Source organism: Neopelma chrysocephalum, unplaced genomic scaffold (genome assembly GCF_003984885.1).
Source record: "Neopelma chrysocephalum unplaced genomic scaffold, ASM398488v2 Primary Assembly neopelma1_26, whole genome shotgun sequence".
NCBI classification, from domain to species: domain Eukaryota; kingdom Metazoa; phylum Chordata; class Aves; order Passeriformes; family Pipridae; genus Neopelma; species Neopelma chrysocephalum.
The window spans coordinates 26,006,306-26,022,734 of NW_020897695.1; the positions used below are offsets into that span (position 1 = coordinate 26,006,306).

A 16,429-nucleotide genomic window follows, 5' to 3' on the forward strand; every position below is an offset into this window, starting at 1 on the left:
GGCAGTGAAGCAGTACTGTTTCTATGATAGGCTCTGCTTTTATACCAAGAAAGCGGTCCTTCTTAGCTCCCTCTCAGTCATTATCTACCAGATAAAGAAATCTAGTTTGATATGAAGCCTCACAAGGCTGAGCATTCTCATGTGACTGCACTCAGACCTGCAGGTTGCTGAACTTTTCCTTGATGAAGCAAGACTCTCTTCAAACACCTGTTATCACCCAAGCTTTAGATAAAGCTCCTCTAAGGCACTGTCCTACCAGAGGCTGGCTGGGTCTGCTGTGGTTGGATGTTCCATGTGCTGGGTAGGATGGTATACCGGAATCAGCAAGCACCTTGGGATGGCACCACTGCCAAAGAAAATTGCCCCTGGCTGCTTAGAATATCCTGAGACCCAAAGGGTCCCCCCCGATCCTGGCACAAGCTTTTGTGCTGCTGCTCATCTTGAGGAGTTTGAGCCAACCTGTCATTCCTCCCCTTACCTAGTGTCTGGTGTCACTGATCAGTTTACCTTACATCCATGGATTAACTACTAAACAACCAGGACATTTTTCAGTGACCAAAACTGAATTAGGTTCACACAGCAACATGCTGTAATTCAGAGTTTTTACCCTTACAGTTTCAAGTAAGGGTGAACAACCTAAGTTAAAGTGGTTGTCTGTTTCCAGTTGATACTTTAGAATCTTAATATTGTATGCGATTTGTTATTACCTAGGCTTAACAGCATCCTGGAATTATTCTGGAAGCTAGTCTGGAGATCTAATGTCAGCCTGGGCAGTTTCTTCTATGTAGGTAACCATTACTTCAAAATACCTATTTTCTCAAGATAATTTCTCAATGATTTCTCAAAATACATGTTGACATGAACAAAAGTTGGCTTCCTAGTCTGGGCTACTCTTATTTACAGGCTTGAGGCTTGTTCAGACCTTTGTGCTTAAGGAAAAATAATGTGGCAAGGGCTTCCAAGAAAAGTGTGGAAAGAAATTGGCATAACTGTCTGATGATAACAGTGCACAAGTGATATGTGGAATGTGAGCCATTAAGTAATAAAATATGTTTTAAATAATGCAGTTTACATAATTTGATTGTTATAGTCTGAGTGAGTCAGATGCTCTGAAGTGAGGAACATCGGGCTTCTCATCCAAAAATCAGAATTCAAAACTTCCATTGTGTATTTTTAACCTTGGCAATCAAACTTCTAGGTCTGTAGAATGGAATACAGCTTTGTTTGAGTAGCGGAGCTACTGCTTCCCTGTAGGAGAGGTGAGTCCTAACATTATCACTGGTCACCTCATCTGTGTAGGAGGGTGTTTTGGATGTTTGTGTGATGGTACCCCAAGAATGGTCTTTGAAAAATACACTCTGCAGTAATGTGCAGGTTCATGTGCTGCATGTATGCTGCAAGAACGTGCCTGGTGGCAGAAATGGTTGCAGTTGAGCAAGGTGCTGCTATGCAGGAAGTAAACAAAAGGCTTCCAAAAGCCTTGAAACAGACATGTCTATTTTTAATTCGGCTCCTTTTTCCCTTCAAGACTCACAGCAAACATTTGCAGTTGCTGCTACAGGACACAAAATAATACATCACACATTTGCAGGAAAACCCATCTCATTCCCCGCCTATTGGATGAGAAGCAGAGATACTTAAAAGGTAGGAGGCAGCATGTCTATGAAAGTATTATGGGGAACCCTGGGAACAAGCTTTGAGGACAGCTGTGCAGCCACTTGGATGCACAGTGGATGATCCATCCTTTTAAGTGTGGCTGAAGTTTGCCATCACCTCAGTGATGCAGCGTCCATGCAGTCAATCTCCTTGCAACATCTGTGTGTAGCTGGCCCACTGCAACCAGCAGTACAGACTCACTGGTCACTTCGGGTAGAAGATGCAACGTTTTGCCTCCCCCCCACCTTTTATCCCTACCACTGAGGGAAACCCCCCTCTCTGGTACAGAAGATGTGCTGGTTAGTTGAATTGTGTGTAGTTAAGTAGTGACTACGGTTCTGAGAGCCATGGAAATCACAGAGTCGTAATAGAATCTCAGAATGGTTTGGGTTGGAAGGGACCTTAAAGATCATCTAGTTCCACGCCCCACGCCCCCCCCCCCCCCATGGGGAAGAACACCCTACAGTAGAGCAGGTAGCACAGAGCCCTGTCCAACCTGGCCTTGAATACTTAAGGGATGGGTCATCCACAGCTTCTCTGAGCAACCTCTTCCAGTGCCTTACCATCCTCACAGTAAAGAATTTCTTGCTAATTTCTAATCTAAATCAACCCTCTTTCTTTTTAAAGCCATTGCCCCTTTGTCCCTGAGGCGTGACGGAGTTTCCTGTAACTCCTGGGTAGAAGGAAAAAGCCCGAGACAGGTAGCAGGATCCGGGGCGGCGGCTCAGGGGGGCCTGCGGCGGGGAGGGCGCCCAGGTGTGGCCGGGGGAGCCCGGCACCCCCGCCCTGCCGGGCCGAGCTGCGTGTCCCGGTGCGTGTCCAGGGCCACCTCGGTGCGGAGGCAGGCAGCGGCGCCCCAGGCAGCGGCGGGGGGCAGCACGGTGCCGGCAGGAGAGGAGGAAAGGGAGCGCAGCAGGGCCGCGCTCGCCGCCGCTCCCCGCCGGAGGAAGGGGCGGCCCCGGCTCTCATTGGCGGCGGCGCGGCCGGTCGCGGTGGCGTCACGGGCCGCCCGGGGACGGCACTGCCCGCCCGCGGAGCGCGGTGGGGATGGAGGCGGCGGACGGGGCAGGGGGAGCAGCAGGTGCGGGGCGGGCGGACAGACGGGATGGATGGATGGACAGCCGGATGGACAGACGGACGCGCATGTTCGCGCGGCTCGGGATGCACAGGGCGGGGAGCGCGCGGGTGGGTTATGGAGGCGGGGAAGCCCCCTCGGAGAACCGACCGGGCGGCTGGGCGGGGGTGGCGGCAGCGCCGTGTGTCTGTGCCGTCCCCGGCCGCTGGCGGGTCTCCTCGGCGCTGGCTGCCGTGCCAGAGTCGGGTTTCCCCTGTGCAGTGCCGGGCCGGGGCGGTGGGCGGTGGCGGCCCCCACCCGCCCGCGGCAGGGCGGTGGTCCCGGCTCGGCAGCGCCCGGCCGACAGAGGCCGAAGCAGCCTCTGGCAGAGCCAGACTGACGCCCCGTTCCTTTCCCCAGGTCCGGGCGCCGCGGGAGAGGGCGCAGCCATGGTGCCGCATCCCGGCCAGGAGCCCGCCCGCGGCTAGAACCGGCCCCGGCCGGAGAGCTGCGGCGGGTCATCCCTCAGTCTGAGCGCCTCCCCGCGTCCCCCCGGCATGGAGCCGGGCGGCCTGGAGTGGCTGCTGGTGCCCATGCAGCAGCTGGTGTCGTGGGGCGCCGCGGGGGCCATGGTGTTCGGCGGCGTGGTGCCCTACATCCCCCAGTACCGGGACATCCGCCGGACACAGAACGCCGAGGGCTTCTCCACCTACGTCTGCCTGGTGCTGCTGGTCGCCAACATTCTGCGGATACTTTTTTGGTAAGCTGATGGTGTGTCTGCTCAGTTCTAAAGATTCTTGCTTGGTTGCTAGCTGTAAAGCTTTGACTGGAATATTTGAGGAAATAATGTGTTTTACGTACTTTCCCCCCTCTGTTGAAGATCAAAATACTGTCTTTCCATCAGTTTGTCAGTCTGTTTTAAGTAGAATGAATTGGGCTCGGGAGCATGGTCTGTTCCCCTTGCCAAATCTGATTATCAGTGCACTGATTTCTAAGATGTAACTTTTTAACTTGTTGGTAAAGAGATTTATGCGAAGTCAGGTCTTTTTGCTTGCTGACTATGTTATACGTTTCCCTGCCCCTCTAGCTCCATTCTTAGAGTGAAAGCCTCGGTCCCCGCATGCTTATTCTAGTGTCTATTTGGCATTAACGTCACTGGAACACTTGCCGTATGTTCTTGCGTTTTCCCGGGATGCCAGCTGGCTTCAGAGGGGGTTCACTTGTACAACTCCGATGCAAAACTACAGATGAAAATATTAATTCTTGGATAAGCAGGCAAAAAGTGGGCTGCCTTTCAAAGCAAGTTCCTTTTGGTTTTAACACCAGTTTCAGTATTTCAAAAAGCAAGTTTGTTTCCATATTTAGCTCTTGTGCCACTGGACAAAGAAAATGTTATTAGGGTATGATTTCTATGAATTAATTCTATTAACGTCTTACTCATTACCTCTAATAATAGAGATGATACAACACTGGGAATGTACATGGGAAACCAAACATGAAATGGTCTGGGAAGTTACTGCAATTAAGAACAGTTATTCTCTGATTCTATTTTGACTACAAAATACTGCTTTGTAATCCATGAAGAACTGATAGGTGACAGGCTGCATCCTTTTTTTTGGTTTCCAGTTTCTTTCTAAAGCTCCCCTCCTTCTGTGTAATGGCTTCTTGGGTTCTTCTACAGCCAAATGTGACACGTAAGTGCTGTACTGGAGTAGGAAAACAAGGGCCCTTTCTTGGCACCGCAAGCTGGCAATCAAATGGAGAAGTCATTGCTAGATCAGAGCTACTTGTTGCATTGGACCTGGGTTTTCCTGGGGAGAAAAGCAGCTCTTGGAGAAAGCAGAGAGCAGAAGGGAAGTAGAGGAACTGTCAAGGGGAGGAGAAGTGAAAATCCTGAGTTAACAGTTTGAGAAATAGAAATTGTCTAATTTTTTGTTCCACCAGAGATAGGCAAAATACGCAAAGTACTTACATCTGAATGGAGATGCTGGCAGTTTCTAGGTAACCCAGGTGAATGCATCTCTTAAGGGAGGCAGACTATGGAAGACTATGAAAAATCTTTAATATGAATTGATTTTAAGTACACCTGGTTAGGAGATGTGCAGAAGAATAAATACTGCGAGTAATGAAAAGTTGTAATTTATGTCAATGTTAAATGATTTGCCAACACTTCAAAAGAGAGAGAATGCAGTTATATTGATAGGAGTATGTGATTTTTTTACTGTGAGTATTTAAGCCACATAATAGTATCACTTCCTGGCATGTATAAGCACTATGTAGGCTCTGGTCATCTTGGAGCTTGGCAGGGAATGGTTTCACCCAGCACATGCCCACTCTGTGGGGAAACGTAGGCATGAGCCTGCAGAAGCCTTGCTGTCGGTACTTATAGAAACTAAAAGACAAAAGAGTATTTGCATAATGATAATTAAATGTTCCCTGAGAATATTTTGCTTGTCTACTTAAAAAAATTGGGCATCCCTGGTAGTTAATTATAAACACCAGTAAGTCAGGAAAGCGGCACTGAGGTTGGATGTTATCCTTGGGCATATGGATGATTAAAGAAAGATAATAGAGCAAGAGCCTCTTATTTCTGTGAACATGGTTAAAATGCATCCATAGAACAGCTTGGCAATTCAGTTTTTGCATTAATTGGTTAATGTCACCTATGGCTGATGCATTATTTGGTACACAATCTCTTGATCATATGACAGAACAGCAGAATTATATTAGTTGTGTATGTAATATTAATTGGAGGGAATGAAAAGGTTTTTGTTTATTTTGTTCTAAATTTATAAAGTCATTTAAATCCATTCTGGTGCCAGAACAGAACTGTTCCTACAAGCAACTCTGTTCTGTGTATAATTTTTTTACCAGTTGGTATTTCCTTCCCTTCAGCAAACCAAGTCTTAATCTATGTCTCACTTCTGAAAACTTTACTGCCGTATAGCTGCTGTTTGCAATTGGTTTTAGTTTCTCTTCATTACCCCTGGTTATTAAGCACATGATTTGAGCCAGTCATGCTTCCTGACTTCCCCTCCACCCTGATCCAAAAATAAATACTTAAAGTGGTAGACCTTAAAAACTTTTTAAGTTTTAATAGAGTTGCTTTTCAGGGCTTAATTATTTCTTAGGATGGCTGATGTTTGTGATAAGTTTTTTGTTTGTTTTGTTTTTCACTTCAAAGACACTTCTATAATTCATTTCTGTTGTTACTTTGAGATTTTCCCTGAATTTTGTATATTGAATTTGAGGCTTACAGAACAGACAGTTCCTGCCTTTTATGCCAGGTTGCCTCTGTATTTTCACTCTTGAGTAGTGCTGGTCTCTCTGTATTTTTGTCACTCAGAACAGACCCAGTTCCCACCCTTGCCCTATGTCCCTACTTGTTCACCACAGCTATGAGGGCAATTCCCTCATTTTCAAGTTGTGAAATGACATATTCCACATGTTCCTATAACTGTACTTGTTTATCTCAGAGGGTTTTTTTTTTCAATTTAACGTCTGGTTTTGCAGTGGGTGAAGTTTGATCTTTTGTGTCCCCTCCAAGTAGAGTATTTACTTCCTAATCTTCTGGCGTATTTTATGTGTCAATAGACTTGCAGCTGGTGTGTTGCACTGTGACAGTAGTCAATGAACAAAGTACTACTGAGATCAAGGATAACAATCCTGTTTTGAGTTACCTGTTTTCACAAATTCGGTTCCTCTAATTAGACTGTCTCCAATGGTAAGCCATCTTTTAAAGTCAAGAAGTCTCAGTGAAATGCCTCTCCTCCTTGTTTTTCTTCCATCTAATCCCTTAGTTTCAGGGTGTGTTCAAAGAACATTAGTTTGCCAGTGATGACAGTAACACATTACCCATTAGGGAATTTTTCATGCTTTTCTTTTACATGATGTCTCAAAATGTCATCTTTAAAGAGACATTTTTGCTTATGTTTGTTTGGCCTTACTGTTTTCCAACAATGAGTTACATGCCAGAACTGTGGAAACACTGGGAAAAGGCTGGTCTGCAAGAATAAAATCTGTGTATGTATAGCAATGGGCATGATTCTACTTAATTTTGTTTATGCATACATGGCTTTTGTTTAGGAAAAAGAAACTAGAAGTTTGACCCTGATGAAGTCTTGGGCCCTTTTAAAGAGGATTCTTAAAAAAACAAAATTTAAAAAAAAGATAAAAATTGAAAAGTAGACAGTTTGTTCTCACAGCATCACACAGTGGGGTCTGTTTACCAGTGTGAAAAGTAGATTTTGTGCTGTACTAAACTTGATACCAAGTTAACTTTATTTTTAGTGGTAATCTTTTGTTACAATTTTATATAACACATCAAAGCAATGTTTATTTTGGGTTGCCAGTATAACTGCTGGACATGATTTATTATTGCATCAGCTGTTCCTTTGTTCTAGTCCTTCTGCTCTTTCTGTCTGTCTTCTCCAGCCCCACAGTCAGTGTTTCTCTGGACTGGTCAGTCTGGAGAAGGTCTGCGCTCTGGATAGAGAGTGAGAGGCAGTGCAAAACTCAATGCCCTTGTAATTCTGGTACATGTGAAGGTGTATGGCCTGCTCCAAAAAAATCTGATAGCAATTTTTTTCCCTCTGCATTTTTAATTAAACTCTTCATTAACATTTTTGTTAGCATATGTCTTACTGTACTTCCTGAATTAGCTCTGTTTTCTTGCTCAAGGGATAACCTGATGCTTTAGCTTTGAGGTGATTAATTATCTGTTTAAGCTGTCCTAGGCTGTTTTAGAAGTTGTGGGATGGCTTCAGAGTTCCCTTGTGGCACATGAGCTCAGTTGTGACCAAGATGGACATACCTTCTGGGTTTGTGTGGCCTGCAGTCTACCAGCTGAGTAGCTTTGTATTGTCATGATCAAGAACAGGAACAAGAAGGCGGGTGAGAGTTGTATAATCGGTTGGGGGTGGAGGATGCAGAAAAACTTACTTGTGAGTTCTCTGTCTCTTCCCCCTCTCTTCGCCCTTTCTTTTTTCAAACTGAGCTTATGATGAGATAAATTTTGATTTCTTTTCATATTAAAATCAGAGTAAATAGCTAGAGGAAAAGGAACTGCAGATTTCTTAGAAATCAGCAGAGTAGGCATTTTTGTTTGTATCTTGAGTAAGTGCAGCCAAAAGTACTTATGCTCCCTGCTATTCCCAGAAGTTTTTGGACTTTTTTTTCAGTTTTGCATTTTGTAAAATGTATGTCATCGTATAATATGGTTTGTATATTTTCCAAGAAGGCAATATTCTTTCCAAAGGTTTCGAGATGCAATTCTGCAGGCCACTGTCCTAACCCTCATACAGCAATGCCACAGAAATCCAAACAACAGAAAATAAAACCATCCAATTTTGCAGTTTTTCTCACAAAACAGTTGCCTTAAGACAAACTGTGGGAAGAAGTTCTGACAGTCAGGGAAAAGATGAGAACTATGGAGTTGCTGTAACAACTGTAGTGCCACGTGTGGATCAGGTCTCTGCTATCCGGTGTTGCTTTGGCTTCAGAAAGTGGAGCAGTGATGTCTGTTTGTAGGAGTTTCTGTGAAAAAGAGAAACTTTTGCTTTTAAGGCTTCTGTTACTAAAATGGATCTTGCCAGCTTTTACCATGTGGGGAATGTGGGATGATGGTATAAATCAAGCTGACAGTGTGACTAGAACTTTGAAAGATTGCCTTACATATGGCCTGCTGGTGGAATCTTGCTCAGATATTGAGAGCAAAAGTGTTATTCAATTCCTCCTCCTTTTTTATAAGTGCTGGAGAGCAGGGATAAAATGCATTGCTCTTCTGTGCAGAAAGTAAAGTGGAATTTTGTATGCCCAAGTGAAGAGCTTGGGATGTTTACCATAAAGTCTTGTAAGTTTACATATCAAGAAGAAACTCATACCAAAAGATCCTGTTGCAAAACTAGTTTGTTTCTTGTTCTTCCTGCTGATTAAATTCTGTAATTCCGTTGGACGTCTTTCAGGACAGCTGCCATGCTGCTACCGTGGGCTGTCTGTCATGGTCCTGGTGATGTGTGGAATATCCTGTGTGCTTTCCATGTTGCCTAGAATCTGTAACTTCCCAAAGACCAGGAAAAGTCTATAGCATGCAATGGGTGGAAGCTGAAACAGCATCCAGGAGTGTAGGAGGAAGCAGGGCAATGGTGATCTGTTTGCACCAACAACAGTCAGTTTCTTTTCAGAGATGTCTTAGGAAAAGAGATAAGGAAATCTTTTGTGTTTGGTCTAGTTTAGGCTTCTTTTACACAATTGGCATTTGCTGTTTTGAGTAGGCCCAGGACTGGAATAGCAGGATTATTGCAACAGGATTGAATTGTACCAATGGAATTAAGTAGTTTTCTAAATGATAAGTTAGTCTCTGCTCTGGCTTGAATGTTCACTTCTCTTGTCTTCATCACCCTGAATATGCATGAGTCATTTTAAGGCTGTGGAAATACTGATAAAATGTAAGCCCCTTCCTCCCTTTATTTGTGCATTTGACTAGTACAGGAAATAAAGAGTTTTTTTGTTTTTACAAACAAAGTAAACAGTGTAGTCTGACATATGAAGTCTGAGTTCCCTGTATTCTCCAAGTGTCACTGTTCACTTTATGATGCAACGTTGTAGTTATGGGGTGAAAATGCAGAATAATAGTGGTGACTCCCTCACCCTAGGACTTCCAGGCTTCATATTTCTGCAAACCTGTTATAGTATCCTAAGGCTCTTCATCTCTCTCTGGTATCATACTTTAATTACTTTGATGTTCCTCCTCTCCCAGCTCTTACTTAGGCATAGGCAGGAATAATGTCTGCAAGGCAGATAGTAAACAAAACATGGAATAGCACGCTCTCCCTGCAGGGCTTACATCTCACAGCGCTCCTGGCTCAGGCTGGCCTGAGGAGTCTTAAACTGGATTAGTATTGCTTCGGCAGGCCCTAATATCAATGCAAAGTAGGTAAGCAGCTTGGAGTGGTGTTTGTGTCCATGACCCAGAGCAAAATGAGTGTTCTGGCTTTGCTTTTACAGCTTCAAGAACCCAACAGTGGTCCTTGACGCTGGTATTCCCTCTAGTCTTGTTATCCGGGTAGTGTGGTGAAGGCCATGTTGTGTTTGCTCTGCAGCTGGCAGCTGTTTGTTTTCCTGTGTATGTGACCTAGTTTAAAGGGGGGTGTTGCCTGCAAGACTTGTTTCGGGCCTTGGTGTTTGGGAAGATGTATTTCGTATGAGTATGTTGTGTTGATCTGTGAAGAGGAGGGTAATATTTGCCATGCCTGTGAGGCTTAGGACTCAGTTAGCATGATGTGGTCAGAGTGACCGTAGTAACCGTGCTGTTAGGAAATTTAGAAAGCCTTCATGCCTCACGGTGCAGGCTGAAGGAGCATAGCAATGTGTTTTCACCAAATCACTTCCTCAGCGCCTCTGTGTTCAAGGCATAATACCTGGCAGAAATAAGCACAGAGAAGCAGCTCACTGTGATGTGTGTGCAACTTTCTTGTTGTAATGCACTATACTTTGAGGGCTGCATATGAAAAGCTTCCACCCTTTACCTGTAATGCACTTACTGAGTGTGTGGTGGGGATTGATGAGCTTTCATCAAGTAATGTAGAAAGAGGAGCTTGGAGCATCACTGATCTTCAGTGAAGGGTTCTCATTTTCCTGTGGCAGGATCTTGTGCAATGACATAAGAGTAAGGTCTTCAGTCAAGGCTGGCCACAATACGAGTTTACCTCTGTTTTGTGCAGGAAGTGCTCAGAAGTCCCCATCAAACATCATTTGTACTTCTTTACTTCTGCCAATCTTGGTCCAAATAAGACAAAAATTGATGAAATAATTGGTGTGTTCTGCAGACCTGGTCTTTCCACTCAGATGTCTAGAGGCAGACAGGGCTGTGGGTATTTATTTCTTTATAGGGAGAGTGCTATTGTCTTTATGCCTTCACATTAAAAATTGAAAAATTCAGAAAGGTAAGATTTGCACAGAAGTCCATGTGGAATCTACCGAGTGTGTATGTGGAGAGCACACATAATTGGTTTTAATGTGGCATAACCCTCTGGTCTCTCTGTACTGACTTGACCGCTTCATGAATGTGGTTCTCCTTTCGAAATAATAGGCATGCTGCTGGCTTTGGAAACAAAGTCTTAAGCTTCTGGCTTCAGAATCTCTAGGATCAGTTAAAATAAGGTTGTCAGATACTCCTGCTCTGAGCTACTGTATGTTCATCTAGGTTTGGCTGGTAACTTCAACTTCCTCAACCTTTCATACCTGTTGCTATTAGCATTTCCCTTTCCACATGCTTAAATGTATTATGTATTTTCTTTTCTGTTTTTTTTAGGTTTGGAAGGCGTTTTGAATCCCCTCTTTTGTGGCAAAGCATTATCATGATCATTACAATGTTACTGATGCTGAAGCTGTGCACTGAAGTACGAGTGTCCAATGAGCTAAACATAAAACGCCGCTCTTTTGCAGGTCAGTGATGGGAGCTGGCTTTTGCAGGATAAATGTTTTTGAAAGTATAGTGCGCTGTATTTTGTACAAAAGTTCTATCTGAATTGCAATCCAGTCTCTTTTCTTGATAATTCAGGGTAGTGCTTTCTAAACTTCTTTTTTGAAACAGCTTTTTTTTCAGGTAAATATGTACAGATGGATCTCAGTTCAGTCTAGAAATTGGAGTTTTCCTTAATATTTCACATCATGCTCTGAATATAGAGCTGGTTGTTATGCCATTGTGCTAACCTGGGTTGTTTTTTAAGATACTGGCTGGAATAAGAAGTTATTTTCTTTAGCTGTAGTTTGTACTAAGTTCATAGTTATGATTATACTTTATCATCTGAAATTTTATTTTATTGCAATTTATTGCAAACATTTGCTTTTGTATGAAACTAATTTTCTACTTACTTGAGTTATTGACTGTCGAAAGAGGAGGTGCTGTCATATAGTTGCAAAACTATCTCTTTTTGTGTACCCTGAGGCTTTAGTGTGGGATTAGTTGGGATTTGTGGGAATTTTCACATATTTGTTATTTTGGTTATTTGTTAATTTTTAGGCATTGATAATTTCAGTCAGGCCAGAGTATTATTCTTTATTTAATAAAATGTTCAGGCTTTGTAGAAAGTACCTGTTTTTTAACCCCCAGATAAGAAATGTGAGAGGGGTAGGTTTTTGTTTCTCTGTGTTGACTTTGACTTACAATATTTTATGTAACAGCTTATTACCAACAAGAACAGAATTAACACTGTCAGCTTTTTGTCAGTTGTTTTGCCATTATGGATGTATAATTTATGCCCTCCATCTGTTCTCTTCCACACTCCCTAATAATTGAGGGTCTGATCCAATTCCAGATATCCATAGCCATCATTAGAAGGCAGCAGCTACTTGCTGTGCAGTAGGGTAATTTACCTAATAGCTAAGGAAGCTACTTCCATTCCTGCTCATTGTGGAGTGTAGTGTGAAACTATTCAGGTAAGTGAATTCATCTGGAAGAGGAGCTGTACTCCAGCTTCCAAACACAAGCTGCTGTGTTCACAGGGGTTGTCAGTCTGGCAGGATGAATGACTTAAAATCTACTTTCAGCCAGATTTAGCAGCAGTTAAAATCCGGGAAACATTTGGGAGGGGCACGTATACTTTCTTCCTCCTTTGCTCTCTGTGCTAGTGGATTGACAGAGAGGTTTCTCTGTTTGCCTTTTCTGAGAGGAAATTATCCTTGTGCACATTTACACACGCACACTGCAGCAGCTGCTTTGGTAACCTTTGGACAAAAAGGGAGGCTTTTCAGTTTAGTATACAGCACTCTTTAAACTACTCTCCCTGAAAGACATACAGTCTTCTAAAGGATAATCAGTCTTTCCCTTGCCAGATGATAGAAACTCCTTAAGGTTGCATTGTGTCATTTGGTCCTTTTTCCAGAAACTCAGATTGTCATGTGGAATTTGCTAGAGAGACGGATTTTACCTATTTGTGGACCCTAATTATTTATTTTCATCGAAAGGCTTGCATCCTCCCACAAACTTTGAGAACAGTTAAATTATTTTTCTTACCTGGGATTGATTTTTAGTAAGGACAACTATATGATGGCTCACAATAAAAATATAGATGTGTACAAAGCTCCTTTCAAGCTAGACAGAATGATATGTTTCAAGCACAGTATGAGTAGGAGTAAGATCTGTGTTTCTAGTCCTACACTTATCTTATCTCTTCAATTTTATGGTGTTTCAGGCAAGCTGATAAATCTGTATACTTACTTTCTTTCCTCATAGCTTACTGGGACAGTGAAAAGCTATGTTTGAAGTCAGTGTTTTTGATTAACCTTGCAGAATCCTGAAGGGAAGGTACACAATTTCTGTATGATAATGTAATGTATTATTTCTCACATGGCTGGCCTTAATTTTAAACATTTTTCTTCTTTAACTTCTATCTTCCCTTTGAATGTTTCTGCAAAATAATCTAAAATATTTAGAAAGTATATTTCAGTGGAAGGGAGTTTGCTGTTTTCTTAAATTACTGTTAAATGTAATCCTTCCTCCAAGTCACAGAAGTATATGTTTACGAGTGTGTTTTGAATGATCTGGGAGTTGCCTTTTTTTTTCTTTTGTTTTACTATTCTCACAGATAAGGTCCCTTAAGTAATAACTAGTTCAGAGGGAATCTACTTCCTATCTTGAAGCCTTCCAAAGCAGTCTCTTCAAATCCTGGCAAGCTTGTTCTGTATTCTCTAACCTGTTTTGTGGTGTAACTGGGTTAAAATACATATCAATAGCAATTCAAATATAGGCATAAAGCCATTCAGTCAAAATGCTTGTGCTTTCGTTTGCTTGTGCTTTCGTTTGTAGGGTAACTATCATAGCACGATAAATGCAGTCTTCTTAGATGCTTTCTAGTAATGTTTGATTATTTTTTGTAGACTCTATATAGAGAACTTAAAAAGATTATCCAAGTTTTCTTAATTTTTTTCCTTTTCTCAGTTATTTCTCAATTATGGGATTTCCCCCCTGCACTTTTAGTATTACAAAGTAAAAGTAAGTTGAAAATGATGGAGCCCATCTTGTGCTGCTGCTACCTTCTCTGATTTTTTGTTTTGGATACATAAACTTTATCCTTCTAGTACAAGTACTGATCAAAAAACAGAGTAAGTCCTTTTTATATATCCAACTGTTTTATTATTTTTTTTAGAACTTGGACTGTGTAACCTGTTTTTAACAGTTCGGATGGGGAAAAAAACAACACCCCAAACAAGCAAAATATGAAAACAACAAATACTCCCAACTTGATTTTAAAACCTCGAGTGATAGGATTGTTCTCTTTCCTGCATATGAATGCTTTGAAAGCTACAAGAAGGAGTCTTCAGATAAAATCAGCAGGCATGAAAAATACCTCATATTTTGTCCTGTATTTAGCATTACTTTAATTGCATTTTAACTGCTTTAATGGAGATCTTCTGGTACCATTGTTGTGGTAACAATAGCTTTCCTAATTTGTTCTCAACTTTTAAATTTGTGTCTGTGCATCTGTATATATACTGCGTTGTTTGTTCAGTGCAGAAAGATTCAGGTTTCAGTGGCAGTTTTTTTGTTGTTGTTTTATTCAAAGTGTTTTATTTCTGGGGCTTGCTAAAGAGCTTAATATTGAAAAGCAAAATGTGCATGTGCTGTGTTTTGACTTGAGAATCAAGAGGTGGCTGAAGCAAGGTGGTCATAGATACAGACAGCTGCAAACATCTGATCGGTTTTGAAAATGTTGGCAGGCCAGAGCAGTCTCTCTGTATTCATGGAGACAGACAGTCTATGAAGAACCTTTTCTCTCTTTCCATGAATAATCCTTCCACGCCTCTTCAACAAAGATTTCAGTCATAACCAAGACATTGTGACAGATTTTGAACCCCCTGAGTGTATGAACTATACTGAAAACTAGTGGACAGCATTTGTTAAAAACAGACTCTCCTTACTGTACTGCAGCCCAGGCTCTGTAAGCAGAACATGGGCTCTTGTGTTTTTACATGAAGATGATTTCCTCTGATTGTTCTTCCAGTTTTGTCTGCCTTCCAACTGCTAGTTTCCTAATCTGCTTTATAACTTGTATCTTATTATAGCACTCTGATCCCTTGAAGAGTTTTTGGCACTGGAAAACACTCTTGTGTAATACACGGTTTTCAACTGGCAGAGGAGGGTTAGAGTGAAAGTTTAGCATGCAGCACGGGAACAGATGAGGTCTGTTCTATATTTGATGATGGGCTTTGTGAAAGTATTTTAGAACAGCATTTTCCACTGGAGACAGGGCAACTGTATTGTCTCAGCTGTTTATACATACATGCCTACACATTCAGTGTTGCTGAGATAACAGCTTGTTTTTTCTGATCATGAAAAGTAAGAGTTTATATGGTCTAAAGTAAGAATCAAGCTGTCTGTTCCATTGTTTTTTAAGCCTTTATTTTCCCCTCCTGGGTACATTGTTGTAGGGATGTGCATTGAGACTCTTCTGGGACTTCCTACTGCTTGACCCTATCTTAACATCATGGGGTGGGAGCCTTCTAGAAAGCATGGGGATTAAAATTTCTAACATGGTTTGGTTTGGCTATTGTTTTTTAATAAGTAAAGTGTACTAACTGACTAAACTAAAATAACCTCTGTTGCATTTAATTATAAAAGTCTGTTTGTCTTTCCTTTCTTTTTTCCCCCCCTCAATTATTTTTTATGTAGCTGCAGATAGTAAGGATGAAGAAATCAAAGCACCTCCCAAGAGATCCTATCTGGGTATGTACTGTACAAACCCATTCTGCATGAAGTTGTCCTCTTAACTACATAGTTCATGATTTGCTACTTTTTGTGACCAGTTTTGGAAATGATTGCATGATCATTTCTTTAAAGAACGTTTGCATTACCTTTTCTTGACATACTAAAACCTGGTGTCTGATTTTTTTTTTTTTAATTTTCCCTTGCCCACTTTTAATATTCATAGAGGAAAAGATGCTTTCAGCTCTATTTCAGAAACCAAGTCTTTGAAGACAGTTGAATTGACCACATTGTGTGTCTCAGTGGTATCTTCCTTATTCATTCCTCAGGCTGGACAAACAAAATATTACATGATGCAGAGATCCACCTCTTCAGACTCAGTCGCCTTCCTTCAGTTCTAACTCTAGAGGAAATTATGAAAAATACAGAAATATCTTTCACCATTGTTCAGAATGCGAGACAAGAAATTTCACACAACACTTAATGTTCAAGCAAAATGCCTGAATCCTTGTGAAATTTGCCTGTTCCTCTCTTTCATTAGAGCAGACTCAAAATTGTTATTTAGTAACTAGTAACACTTGATTTCAGAGTTGGAATCTATGTTGTTTGATTTCCCTAAGGAAGAGGAAATATTAGGTACAAACCAGCTTTGCAGTATTTTTCAACTCTTAGTAGTTTAAGTCAAGTCATGGTAATTTTGTTCTAAATAAGTTGGGGTGTTGCATCGAAGAAGTTATACTGACTAGAGACACAGAAGTTCCCCAAAGTTGATTTTAATTCAATTGATTCAGAATCTCACATTGGTACCAGTTGTGCTCTGTTGGAATTCTTGAGTTCATAAGTAGTCAACTCAAAATGTACAGGGCAAAGAAGAGCATTACTGCCACAAACGGAGAAGCTCTAGTTCTATATTTCTCAACATACAGTTAATTAAACTGGAGTTAGCTCTGAGAAACACTACTGAGGAGTGATATTAACCTGAAAGCTTTCTTGAAGCCATAAGACCATACCTGTTA

The 16,429-nt window shown here is 41.8% G+C and overlaps 1 protein-coding gene across 2 annotated transcripts in view; it reads left to right on the top strand.

Annotated features, from left to right (window-relative positions):
• The first annotated feature begins 3,132 nt into the window (after nt 1-3,132).
• PQLC1 (PQ loop repeat containing 1) overlaps nt 3,133-16,429 on the top strand; it is a 60,258-nt gene continuing 46,961 nt past the window's right edge. Inside the window, exons 1-3 of one of the 2 annotated variants that reach the window (XM_027675992.1) lie at nt 3,133-3,470; nt 11,022-11,155; nt 15,381-15,434. In XM_027675992.1, the coding sequence (XP_027531793.1) occupies nt 3,268-3,470; nt 11,022-11,155; nt 15,381-15,434 (391 nt within the window). In that variant the 5' untranslated portion in view covers nt 3,133-3,267. The remainder of the gene's footprint in view (nt 3,471-11,021; nt 11,156-15,380; nt 15,435-16,429) is intronic. The other variant, XM_027675993.1, reaches the window with a different exon arrangement.